Genomic DNA, 13,989 nt, shown 5'->3' with positions numbered 1-13,989 from the left:
GATAATAGAGAGATAGAGATAGAGATAGAGGTAGAGATAGAGACAGACAAGATAGAGATAGATAGATGATAGATAGATAGATAGATAGATAGATAGATAGATAGATAATAGATAGATGATAGAGATAGAGACAGAGACAGATAGAGATAGAGAGAGACAGACAAGATAGAGATAGATAGATAGATAGATAGATAGATAGATAATAGATAGATAGATAGATGATATAGAGACAGACAGATAGAGATAGAGATAGAGATAGAGACAAACAAGATAGAGATAGATAGATGATAGATAGATAGATAGATAGATAGATAATAGATAGATAGATGATAGAGATAGAGACAGAGACAGAGATAGAGATAGAGACAAATAAGATAGAGATAGATAGATGATAGATAGATAGATAGATAGATAGATAATAGATAGATGATAGATAGAGATAGAGACAGAGACAGAGATAGAGACAGACAAGATAGAGATAGAGAGATATCTGTTTCTTAAATTATTTCTTTGAATGGGATTGAATCCACTAACCCACAGGGGTCCAGTGGGTAGACTCAGGTCCTACCTAAACGAATTAAAAACCTCCAATCAATTCGTCCCAAGCCATGCACACTACTTGGTTGAAACCCCTCAGCGTCCCGGACACCGCCCTAGGGGACATGATAGGCTAACGAGCGAGATGTGACACCTCTGGGTCTGGGAGACCCATGGGAAACAATGCATAGTCCGTCAGGGATCTGTTCTCGGCTCCTGTGGCATTGCTGCTCCGCCCTCACCAAGCGCCTGTGTCCTTCTTGGTGTGTGTTTCAGACCAGCACTGACAGTGGTCATGGGCAAGGACCAGATGAGAAGGGCAGGACCCACCTTCCCCAGGAGGCCTGTGGTCCTCACTGTGGGGCGACGGGCCCACTCACATCGCCAGCCGCCGGACGGCAGGGCCACGAGCATGAGACAACCAGCAACTTAGTAACGACACAGCGCACGCGTCTGGGTCAGTGGCCAGATGAACGTCCGATGAAAGCCTCACCGCAAATGGTGATCGCCTTCGAGAAAGGTTGCAGGTGGCAGAGCCGGGGTGTTCAGAGCAGACAGCACGACCTGGGCGAGGGCCGAGCGGCAGCGGCGACTGCAGGGAGCACAGAGGCAGAGAGAGCGTCGCCCCTGGGGAGGAGCGCTCGTGGCCATTTGAACCCTGTGTCTTCCCGCCCAGAGGCCAGCCTGACAGACAAGCACTGTGCTTCCTTCCCGGGTGAGCAAATGGAGCAGCGAGAGGGAACACCGGCGGAGGCCCAGCGCCGGGCCGCCGAGGGAGGGACCCTCCGTGGGAACCAGTGACACGGGGTTTCCCCTGGTTCCGTGGAGAGAACTCCACGAGCAAGACGGGTTGGAAGGGATCTTGAACTGTTGCCACTGTCACGGGGTCACGGGGGCCCCTGGGGAGGGGACCGTTTCAAGCTGGAGCCTTGAAGGAGGACTAGAGCTTCCCTCTGACAGGGGACTTAGAATCTGATAGATAGAGCGTCTGAAGTAATCTGAAAAACAATCACATTAATGTAAATCTTAGATCACTTGTCCTTATGGGAATAGGGGGATAAGATTGTCTTACGTTTCCTTTTCAAGGCCTGTGTGAAGCGATTAAGAAGGTGACGCAGCTGTGAGTCCAGCAAGCAGAACCGATAAGCATGGTCAGGCCGACCCACCAGGAGTCAAAACATCATCTCATCAACATCATCCCATCAACATCCTCTCATCGCCTGCTGACTAAGGACCAATGGCTGACCTCTGGTCCCTGCCTCACCCTAGCCCCTTCCCCTTTATAGTCCTGTCCCCTGCACTTGCCGTAGGACAGGATTTGATGCTAGTAAGCGCCCTGCCTTCTTGTTGGCTGGCCTTCTCAGTAAATGCCTTATGCGATTCACCCTGCCTTCGTTTGGACACAGCGGCAGGCAGCCCAAGCCCACCCGGAGTTCCCAGTAACTCATCCCCAGTGAAACCTCTCCAAACCTCCCAGCGTGACACCATCACAGAGAGACCCCCTGGGACCGAAATAGATCATGAGTGACATGTTACCCGCCCTCAGACGCAATGAATGACTTTGGGATGATTCCCAGTAATAAATATTTATTCATTAAAGCAGCTGAATGAATAGGAAAACACGAAAAGTAGAAATACAAGAAAATAAAGTGACGCAGGCTGGACTTTCAGAAAAGGTGCGTATAATTTAATCAGTCCTTGAAGGAGAGGGCTTGCAAGGAGACACCAGCCGCTGGCTCGACGGGACCAGGCCACTACCTCGCCTGGGTCACCGCTGTCCTGGTGGGCTGCTGGGCTCCCGTGGGCTTGGTCTGGTTCGTGTTTATCCTCTTGGACTTGTCCACAGTCTCCACCACCTTTTTCACCCAGTCGGCTTGCGGATCGGCACAGACCTTAAGGCCACGTTTGGTAATGAATCTGCGAGGTAAGGAAAAGGCGGACACACTGAGCCACGTCCCGGAGCGCGGGCCGGGCGTTCAGATTAGACCAGCTCTCAGAGCTCTTGCAGAAACTCCCGGACGGAACAGGCTCTCGAACCCCGAGCCCACAAATGCACAGCTTTCTCCTGCAACCTGTTTTAACACAAAGGAGAAGTGTCTCCAGGCGACACCATAACCCCAGGCTCCTTTCTCAGCAGAGCCCCCGCTGGGCCTGTGACATCATCTGGTCCAATGACCACATACCAGCACCTTCCTTTTCAAATCTAAACGCACTCATCCCATTTTCTGCACAAAAGGTGCTTTCTTTATCTTAATTTCTTTGAGCAACGTTGTAGTTATTATATGTTGGGAAGAGCTGCTATTCTGAAAATGAGATCCTGGAACAATGTAGCCAAGTTTTTGACACATTGTCTGGAGATATGGCAACTGGCCCATAAGGCACCCACGTTCCAACACTCCATGCGAAGGGGAGGGGCCCGGAGGATTTCATCCGAGTGCGGCTCTGTGGTCAGACTCTCTGAACCTGACCCTCAGAACCAAGCACAGTCCTCTCCCGTGTTGCTCAGTGTCCTGCGGAAACTGACTCGGAGAGGAGGAGGATATTCCCCATCTGGTTGCGCATTTTGGTGACAATCACGCTGTGGGCTGCGAAGGGCAGGGTGAACGTGGGAAAACCCAGGGGCTGCTGGCTGAGGGGAGGTCTCCGCCCACGTGGACGTGCTTCCCTGAGGAGGATTTCCACGGCCTGGCCCATCCAGCCCAGCTTGGGGGGACACTCACATGACTGCCTTCATGGGCCCCTCCTTGATGGTGTAGGTCTTGATTTTGTTCACGGGCAGCCGCCGGGTAGTCAGACTCACACAGATTCGCTGGTCCAGGACCTCACTCCCCACACCTGGTGAAGGAAACCAAGCAGACAAAGATACAATGTAACTTTGATAGTACAAACGTTACAGTGTTACCAAGAAAACAACAGAGAGTGATTTGTGGCGAGATATTGGAGGAGGGCACCATTAAATACGCGGCGACAGCTTGGTTTTGTTCTCGTTTGAATGGCGAGATGTGAGCCACGGAAAGGAAGTGGTTCAGAAAGCATCGTCCTCAGTAGACATGGCCCACGGGGAGCCCAACGGTTCAGTTTAGGAACCACCTTACCTGGCGGAGGGGAGGGGCCTGGGAGAGTTAATAACATTCAGATTTGGGGAACTCTTATCCCAGTTTCTAGGTGCTGGTTTTCTCCTCAGCTGAAGGGCCTGGTGGCGCTGCCCGGAGAACTATTCAGCTACAAAGCACCTTAAATAACAGCTGAGGCTTTTATTTTTAATATATTTGTGTTGACTTCAGAGAGGAAGGGAGAGGGAAAGAGAGAGAAACATCACTGATGAGAGAGAATCATCGATCAGCTGCCTCCTGCATGCCCTCCAGTGGGGATGGAGCCTCAACCTGGGCCTGTGCCCTGACCGGTCATCGAACCTCAACCTCCTGCTTCACAGGTCGAAGCTCAACCACTGAGCACACCGGCCGGGCCTTAACCTCATGGATCGTTTTCATTCCGCTTAGTTTCAGGGACGGTCAGCTTTGCCGCCTCTGTCCATGGACACCCTTGGGCATCCACGATCAGGCTCCGCTGTCTAGTCTAAGTATAAGCCTCCAGACTGGGAGGCCGAGGGGAGAGTCACACCCAAGGGATAGTCTCTCTTGCTCCAGAGCCACAGGAGAAATAAAGTCCAAGCAGCTGGGAAAAACAATCCTTACGGAAATAGGGCAGGACACCGGGCAGGCTCAGCATCTCTGAGCCTCATCCGCTGTCTCTTGTGGTTGTTTGACTGTGGAGAAGGCATCGATCTATTTGCTAACACTTATCAGACGGCCTCTCATAAGCTCAAGAATTTATCATAAGTGGGAACAGCATCAAACAGTCACCTAAATTCTCCCACCTTCTCAAAGGCAACACTGTTTCTCCTAGGAAGGTGTAAGCTTCCAGCCTATTTTTTTAAGCAGAAAACACTGACTCGTTTCAGAACACACACCCTCTAGCTCATCCCCACCTTGTGACTGAACTCTCAAAACTTTTGAGAATTCATCAAGCTCGCTATCACCCGGGCGAAGCTACAACGGCCTATACGTCCTCACCACCGTCCCACCACTGCATTCACCCGTGAGAAAACCCAGCGAGCGGTCCTCAGATTTAGCGCCTTGTGATCCCAGGTGAGACCTGTTACTGTCGTCAACCCGTAGAAGGCTGCGTGTGGGCCCAGAGAGATGAAGAGACTCCCCCAGTCACCCTCTGTGAGCCTGGCCCAGAGGCTAAGGAAGCTTTGTCTTTGGGATCCACGAGGTCCCCTCCACTCACAATTCTCATTCCCACTTTGCACCGGGGAAGTCTGACCTGGGGGAGCAGGGCCTCCAGGCTACACCGAGTCCCAACTGAAGCCTGTGCCCCGCCTGCACCTGCCCTGCTCCGTGGACAGCCCCGCAACTCACCTTCCACAGTGCGCGCCACGAGGCAGCAGACCCCCAGGAGGGCGAGGAGCAGAGGCCTCATGCTGGTGCGCTGAGCGAGCAGAACGAACAGAACCGGAGGATGAGCCCCAGCTGCTCGGGGTCTCTTTTATCCCCGACGGTCAGCGCTTCCTGTGGCGGGAGGGGCTTCCAGGTGGGTGTGCAATCGCGGAAAGTCTTGGCAGTGTGTGGCTTTTCTAAAAGTTCCCCTCTCACAGTCCCCCCACCCTGTGGCCTTCCCTTTTCACCTGTGGTTAATGTGTCACTGAAAGCAGATGTGCGCTTAAAACAACGCAGCTCACACCTCCTGCCACCGGCCTCCACTCAGATCTTCCGCTGCTCCGCGCGGCCTGCCGCATGTCCCTGCCCCAGCGTGCGGACAGCGGAAAGGAAAGGTGGTCCGTGGTCCGGTTTCCCACCTGCCTCATGGGACACGCTGTGACATGGCTTCCGCCATCCACGGGGACTCCCGCCGGAGGGGAGGGACACGGCTGCCCCTCAGAGCTCCTCACTCCTCTGCCTTCTCTTTCTCCTCACCCCCCGCCCCCCACTCGGCCCCTATTCCGGTGACCCCACTTCTTCACACCACCCACCCCAGATACTCAGGGACATTTCCGCGACGGCGCTGGGAGATGTCTAGAGGCACCTCCCTTTATGGCAACGTAGTATCCACCTTTTTGAAGGTTTCTGAAAATTGTCCTGACATGAACATCATTTTGGAAAGAAAGAGAGAGAGAACAAAATTGACTTTACCATTCTGGCAGTTTTCATTCTTCATGTTTTCCAGGGAGTCTCTATTGGTGTCCATATGCTTGCATAGCTGCAACAGTTATAAATACTATTTTACCGGCAAGGTAATTCTCTTCCATGTTTCTATCACAGACACACTGAAACACTCCCTTTGGCTTATTGCTGTAGATCCAACGACACTGAATCATTTCCCTTCAGCAACCAGGACTAGGATACTGAGCAAACCATCCGCTCAGCTCCGCAGCCCCGGAGTCTCCCCGGAGGGTGCAGGGTCTCAAGGAGCAATGCCTCCAGCAGGGCTTGGGCATCGGCACTCAGTTCATCCTTGTTTTTGTCTTGTCTTGTTTTGCATAGGTATCGATAAGATGTACTACTTAGTTACGTGTGTAGCTAAAAGAGTCCCATTACTATTAGGGAGATGAAAATAAGTTCCAACATTTCCCTGAAAAAGACGGCTTAACCGCTGAGACATTTCTCATTAATGGAATTTAATTCCAGCCAGACTTCCTTCTGCACCCACCGCGGCTTGTTAGTTCTCTCTCCCAGGGACAGCTCTCCCTGACATGGGGTAATGTCTCTCTCCCCTCCAAGTTCCAAGTACAGATACCTAGAGTCCCCTTAGCCGCGCTACTCACGCACCCACACACTGTCCTCAGCCCTGTGCTGAGTGCACCTACTAATCGCTCTTCAGTGTGTCTCCTCCTCTCTTTCCACCCTGCTCCGTGCAGGCCCTCATCACCCCTTGCTAGGACCAGTGCATTAGACCAACTGGGTTCCCATTCCCAGTGATGGGGAAAACGAGACATTTTTGGGGTCTAGCAATCTGAACCTGTGCCATTAACTTAATACACATTCTTGTTAGCCTATAGTCTAGTCTCTGCCCCTTTAATTGTCTGGTCCTCCCATTCCAGAGAGGCCATAAGCCATCACCAGGCGGAGTTATCAGTGCTGGCACCAGGCCAGGCCTTTAGTTGTGGTCTCAAGGCCCCAGCACATGGGGCTCTTTAAGAAATTGCAAAGGGGACCAGAAAACCCTTATTTGGTAGACAAAGAACTGGAAAAAGTATAAATAGGGAAAGCTTCCTCCATGTTTTTTGCCCAGAATTTGAAAGACATTTTCCTCTGAGCCTACACGTAATAATAATAAAGTGTATCTCCATTTCTCTAAGCGTTGCTTGGTTTTTCTCCAGTGTTCTGTGACACCAGGTCACCTCCCTTTCCAATCTATTCTCCAAACATCGCCCAGGAGTCACTCCACAGCCTTAACTGAGGAATGCTGTTTCCCTGCTGGGGACCTCTTCGTTAGTTCCCATTGTCCACGCTTTCATTTCCAGTCTCTCACTGTCAGACACCAGGCTGTTCAAGAGCTGACACTGCTCCGCCGTTCAGACTGACTCAGCCGCACCACCCACCAGAGGAGCGAGGAGCGAGGAGCTCCGAGGCGTAAGGAGCTCCCGACGTGACTGCAAACTGCTCCACTTCCCGCGAGCTTCAGATAAAATGAAGCTGTGCCAGTCTGTCCCCAGGGCCCTTGGTCTCACCACCGTCCTATCACTAACGCATCCGATTCCCCCGGGATTTCATTCCTGCCTCGCCCACCGAAAGGCACCTGCTGAGCGGGCAGTGTGCCCTCGCTCCCCCGGTCCCAGCAGGACGGAAGGTCTGCCATAAGATCGTCTCTCCCCAGACCATTTCTGAGTAAGCAGATTCTTCCTGAAGGACCAACATGGTGACTGAGCATTAAGTGAACGTAAACCCCGGAATTGTGCCTGTGGCGCTCCCTTATTTTTTCAATCAAACTGACAATATGATCAGTGGCTACCTTTTTATTTTGGCATCTTGAAATACCCAGGACCGGGGCTGCTTCCCTCCAACCCCAGCTTCATCAGGAAGGACATCCGGAATTATGTCCAGAAGACACCCGGTCTAATTGGTCTAATTAGCATAGTACCCTTTTATTATTATAGACTAGAGGCCGGTGCACAAAACTTGTGCACGGGGGGGGGGGGTGTCCCTCAGCCCAGCCTGCACCCTCTTCAATCTGGGACCCCTCAAGGGATGTCCAACTGCCCGTTTAGGCCTGATCCTACCAGGATCGGGCCTAAACAGGCAGTCGGACATCCCTCTCACAATCCAGGACTGCTGGCTCCCAACTGCTCACCTGCCTGCCTTCCTGATTGCCCCTAACCGATTCTGCCTGCCAGCCGGATCACCCCCTAACCACTCCCCTGCCAGCCTGATTGCTTCTAACTGCCCTTCCCTGCAGGCCTGGTCACCCCCAACTGCCCTCCCCTGTAGTCCTGGTCATCCCTAACTGCCCTCCCCTGCAGGCCTGGTCACCCCTAACTGCCCTCCCCTGCAGGCCTGGGTCCCCCCCCCCAACTGCCCTTCCCTGCAGGCCTGGTCGCCCCCAACTGCCCTCCCTTGCAGGCCTGGTCCCTCCCAACTGCCCTCCCCTGCTGGCCTGATTGCCCCAACTGCCCTTCCTTACAGGCCTGGTTCCTCCCAACTGCCCTCCCCTGCTGGCCTGATTGCCCCAACTTCCCTTCCTTGCAGTCCTTGTCCCTCCCAACTGCCCTCCCCTGCTTGTGGTGGCCATCTTGTGTCCACATGGGGGCAGCCATCTTGTGTGTTGGAGTGATGGTCAATTTGCATATTACTCTTTTATTAGATAGGATAGATTATTGACATAAAACATTGTGTAAGTTTAAGGAGTTCAACATTATCATTTGATACATATATATTTTGCAAAACTATTAGCACAATGAAGTTAATTAATACCTCCATCATCTCACATAATTATCTCTTTGTGTGTGTGGTGAGGACATTTAAGATCTCTCTTAGCAACGTTCACATATGTAACACAGGACTTACTGATCTCCAAAAATTACTCATCATATAACTATTCATCTCACATTAGCCAATTGTGCCCTTTGACCAACATCTCCCCACTCTTCCTCTCCCCAACCCCTGACAACTTCCATTCTCTCTAGAGAATGAGTTTCACTTCAGTAGATTCTACCTCTGGGATCCCATACAGTGGGTCTTTCTCTGCTCTGTCTTAATTCATTTAGCATAATGCCCTCAAGGTCCATCCGTATTTCATAAATGGCAGAATTTCCTTCTTTTTTTAATCCTCACCCGAGGACATGTTTTTATTGATTTTAGAGAGAGAGGACCAGAGGATGAGAGAGAAACTTCAGTTTGAGAAGCATTGATTGGTTGCCTCCCATAGTGCCCCGATCAGGGATCGAACCCACCACCCTTTGGGCTCTGGGACAATGCTCCCATCCACTGAGCCACCGGCCAGGCCCTTCCTTTTTATTGAATGAAATTCCATTGTACATATACACCACAGTTTCTATTCGTCAGTCGATGGACCCTTATGTTGTTTCCATGTCTTAGCTGTGGTGACTGGTGTTTCAATGAGCACAAAGTGCTGATATCTCAAGACAGTGACTTCATTTCCTTCGCACACGTGCCCAGGAGAACCGCTGGGTCACACGATAGTGCTATTTCCCTAGTGGCTGCACCAAATTACATCCCCCCAGCAGTGCACAGGGTCTCCTTTCGCCACATACTTGCCAACTCTTGTCTCTCGCCTGCTTGATAACAGCCTTGCTAACAGGTGTGAGGTGTTATCTCACTGAGGTTTGATTTTCATTTTTCTCCTGGTTAGTGATGCTGAATGCCTTTTTTTACCGTTGGCCACTGTGGAGATGCCTATTCGGGTCCTCTGCCTATTTTTACTGGATTGTTGTTGTTGTTTTGTTATTAACGTTATGTACTAAAAGTATATAAATAGGCCTAGGCCTGGGGACTGAAGAATCTCGGGTTCGATTCCAGTCAAGGTCATATGCCCAGGTTGTAGGCTCAACCCCCAGTAGGGGGCGTGCAGGAGGCAACTGATCAATGATTCTCTCTCATCATTGATACTTCTATCTCTCTCTCTCCCTCTCCTTTACTCTTTGAAATCAATAATAATAAAAAACAATTAAAATAAATAAATATAATCATTTTTAAAATAAAATAAATATATATAAATAAGTGTATATACATATATATGTGTGTATATATATGTATATATGTGTGTGTGTGTGTATATATATATATATATATATATATATATATATATATAAATCCTCACCTGAGGACATGTTTAGAGAGAGGAAGGAAGGGGAGGGAGAGAGAGAGAAACACTGATTGGTTGCCTCCCGTGCACACCCTGACCATGGCTGGAACCTGCAACATTTTGGGTGTACAGGATGATGCTCCAACCAACTGACCACCGGCCAGGGCCCTTATATAGTTTTTATGCTCACCCCCATCAGGGAGATGGCTTACACATCTCTCCTCCCAGTCTGTGGCTGTCTGCTCATTCTGTGGATCGCTTCCTTTATTGGGCAGAAGCTTTTGAGTTTGATGAAGTCCCACTTACGTATTTTTTCCTTTGATGCCTGTGCTTTTGGCGTCATATCCAAAAAAATCCTCGCCAGAACCAATGTCAAGGAGCTTCTCCTCTGTTTCCCTCCAGGAGGGTCACGGTTTCGGGTCTTACATTTAAGTCTTTAGTCCATTTTGCGCGAATTGTTGTGGGTGGTTTAAGACAGGGGTGAACCAGCAGTGTCCAAGCTAGACGGCCTCGCAGCAAGAGAGACTGGGACGTTTTGATGATGAATCAAGCGGTGCGGCCAGAGAGCTGGATGCTGTGTGGAGTCCTGCCGAGTTGTACATTTTTCAGTCGAATCCCCAGCCTGGGCCAAATCTGGGTTCTGTGTACTTTTCTCCACGGTTACTACTGTGCGTCGCCTTATCTTCCAATAAGATGTGTAACTGTACATCCTGTTTGTCTCACAGTTTTAAAAAAGTCTAATCTGATGCTGTTTAGTTCCAGAAACAGCTCATAATGAATGACTTAACTTCTACACGATAGTTGTTTGTTTTCTTACTTTCTGACAAACCACCCCCGCCCAAAAAAACCCAAAAAAACAACAACACTCCTCTACTCACTGATTGTAATTTTTTGGCCCAGTGATTACCTCGGCACCACAGAGACAGGCATCTTTCATTTTCTCGCCCAAACTTTCCTGGAGAGCTGGTTACGCTGACTCTACGGCCAGTTCCGGTTCTGCTCCAAGTCCCCATGGAGCTGTGGAGAGTGAGTGAGGCAGCCTTGGTTACGGCCGTTTTTAAGCAGCTGTGCATGGTCGCCCTGAGCCACTTCCTCTGGGCCTGGTCCGAGGCTCCCTGGCCCTGAGCGACAGACACTCGCTATGCAGTACAGAGCAGTGGTTTTAACCTTTAGAAAACCATGAACCATTTTAGACATTTCTTTGAATTCTGTTTTTGGTGGCTGTGTACCTTTATCAAGGAACAAGGTGAGTACAAACCCACCCCATGAGAAAGGGTCTGCCTGCAAATACCACATACTTTCACCAGCAAAGAACGAATAAACCCGCTCCAGGTGCGGCCACAGGAGCCTGGAGGGTCAGAAGCCAGCGCTTGCTGGGCTTCCTGCTCGCTCCGCTGGCCCAGCCATGAACTTGCTAGCTTCCTGGGGAATTCTTGTAGACGTTTTGCTGTACTTCAGCCTTTCTCCTCTCTCACTGCCTGTGTCACATAGTCAATATCCTGTTGAACGTAACTGGTTTTAATACTGTACACTAATCAGGATGGACCCAGGGGTCAGCAAACTGCCTGTTAAGAGCCAGGTGCTGAATAGTTTAGGCCCTATGGGACACCAACCACACAAGGCCACTCTTTAAACTCAAGGAGACTTAGCAGCTACCAAGTACATAGAAACAAACACAGGGAAGCAGCCAAAATGCGGAGACAAAGAAACAGGTCACAAATGAAATAAATGGATGAAAGCAAAATACTGGATATAGAGTTCAAAACCACGGTTATAAGGTTACTCAAGAATCTTCTAGAAACCTCCTAGAAATTTAGTGAGACCCTCAAGGATATGAAAAAGGACCAATCAGAAATTAAGCATACACTGACTGAAATAAAGAATAATATACAGAGATCCAACAGCAGACTAGAGGATCCCAAGAATCAAGTCAAAGATTTGAAATACAAAGAAGCAAAAAACACCCAACTGGAAAAGAAAAAAGAAAAAAGAATCCAAAAATATGAAGATAAGGTAAGGAGCCTCTGGGACAACTTCAAGCGTACCAATATCCGAATTATAGGGATGCCAGAAGAAGAGAGAGAGCAAGATACTGAAAACCTATTTGAAGAAATAATGACAGAAAACTTCCCCTATCTGGTGAAAGAAATAGACTTACAAGTCCAGGAAGCGTAGAGAACCCCAAACAAGAGGAATCTAAAGAGGACCACTCCAAGACACATCATAATTAAAAAGCCAAGAGCAAAAGACAAAGAGAGAATATTAAAAGCAGCAAGAGAAAAATAGTTAGTTACTTACAAGGGAGTACCCATAGGACTGTCACCTGATTTCTCAACAGAAACTATGCAGGCCAGATGCGAGTGGCAAGAAATTTTCAAAGTGATGAATAGCAAGAACCTACAACCAAGTTTACTCTACCCAGCAAAGCTATCATTCAGAATTGAAGGTCAGATAAAGAGTTTCACAGACAAGAAAAAATTAAAGGAGTTCATCACCACCAAACCAGTATTATATGAAATGCTGAAGGGTATTCTCTAAGAAGAGGAAGAAAAAGGTAAAGATAAAGATTATGAACAACAAACTGACAACAAATACATATCTATCAACAAGTGAATCTAAAAATCAAGTGAATAAAAAATCTGACGAACAGAATAAATTGGTGAATATAATAGAATCAGGGGCATAGAAAGGGAGTGGACTGACAATTCTTGGGGGGAAGGGGGTGGGGGAGTTGCAGGAAGAGATTGGACAAAAATCTTACACCTATGGACGAGGACAGTGCTGGCGGGGGGGAAGGGCATGTGGTGGGTGGGAAGTGGGTGGAGGGGGAAAAAAAGGAACAACTGTAATAAACTGAACAATAAAGATTTATTTTTTAAAAAGATGTGGGAACTAGAATAGACCTTAAAAACGATCTAGCCAATCCACCATGGTTTAACAGCACGAAGAAGCCCGTGCCTGTTCTGTCAGTTGCCTCTGCAGGGCTCTGAGGTCAGGAGAGAGCCCACCACCCACAAAAGACAGTGCCATGCACCTGGCGGGGAGAGACCAATGCGTTTGCTGGTTTGCTTTTCCAACTGCACGAGCCAGAGCTCCCGTGAGGGAAGGGGAGGTGACAGGCTCGGTGGTGGCCACCTGTCTGCACCCTGACCCCCACCCGTCGCCTGCAGGGGCTCCTTTCCTGCGGATTCTATTAGTAGCTCAGCGCCTCCAGCCAAGACAGGCCTCAGAGTAAAACTAATTACGGACTGCAGTGTGACCTGGGACTCCCACACGACTCTACTCGTCCACTTCCTGCCATTCTGTCCATGATGTTACGGGAGTAACTTCTAAAAAATTCAAAGGGCTGGTCAGCCTCTTCCTTTTACGACCTGCATGGAGTGCCCGCGGTTTCATCGTGCATTTCCTGGCTGCCTCGCTGGGTTTACGACTTACTCTCCCTGTCTCCTCGGCCACGGTGCTCTCCCTGTGGTCTCAGCCGGTCTACAGGGGCGCGCGGCACCACGCCTGCAGCCTCCCTCCCGGAGCCAGCCCGCTCCCTGCCTGGCTCCTTCCCCGATTCATCTTTTACATGATTCCTGCCGCAGGAATCCCTCTAAGCCCTGAATTCTCATTTCCTATTGGAACAGCCAAGTCCACTACTTTCTGAACTGACCATCCAACCGCCCACTGTCAGAGTCCACGAATGATTGTAACATTTGAAAAAATGCCTTCGGAGATTCCTCAGCTCCTGGAACTCTCTCAGGTAGCCACAGTGAGTCTCCGCGGTAACTACACGTGCAGGGCGGGCGTGCAAGGGGTTTCACAGATGTGCCAGCCTTGCTTGCGCTGTGCTCCCCAGGTGAGTGTGAGCAAATGCTGGCCTGTTAGTAAACAGTCCGGAGAAGTGACTGTTTCCAGAGCAGTTTGAAGAGACAGAGGCACTTTTGGCATTCCGGGCAGGAACCACCCCCCCCCACACACACACACACAAAGAAAGAAAGACGTTGCCCTAACCGGTTTGGCTCAGTGGATAGAGCGTCGGCCTGCGGACTGAAAGGTCCCGGGTTCGATTCCGGGCAAGGGCACGTACCTTGGTTGCGGGCACATCCCCAGTGGGAGGTGTGCAGGAGGCAGCTGATCAATGTT

The 13,989-nt window shown here is 49.9% G+C and overlaps 1 protein-coding gene across 1 annotated transcript; it reads right to left on the bottom strand.

Moving 5' to 3' along the window:
- Positions 1 to 2,104: 2,104 nt before the first annotated feature.
- LOC308237194 (lymphotactin-like) lies at positions 2,105 to 5,322 on the bottom strand. Its single transcript, XM_080647762.1, has 3 exons — positions 4,962 to 5,322; positions 3,258 to 3,372; positions 2,105 to 2,454 (listed from the first exon to the last, which is right to left on the bottom strand). Exons 1-3 carry the CDS (start codon positions 5,020 to 5,022, stop codon positions 2,292 to 2,294), a joined length of 339 nt encoding a protein of 112 aa, XP_080503888.1. The 5' UTR covers positions 5,023 to 5,322; the 3' UTR covers positions 2,105 to 2,291.
- Positions 5,323 to 13,989: the final 8,667 nt, after the last annotated feature.

This window comes from Plecotus auritus (assembly GCF_963455305.1).
Source record: "Plecotus auritus genome assembly, chromosome: 12".
In the NCBI taxonomy this organism is placed as follows: domain Eukaryota; kingdom Metazoa; phylum Chordata; class Mammalia; order Chiroptera; family Vespertilionidae; genus Plecotus; species Plecotus auritus.
The sequence above is the reverse complement of the archived record's forward strand: the minus strand, read 5'-3'. Positions and strand labels throughout refer to the sequence as shown.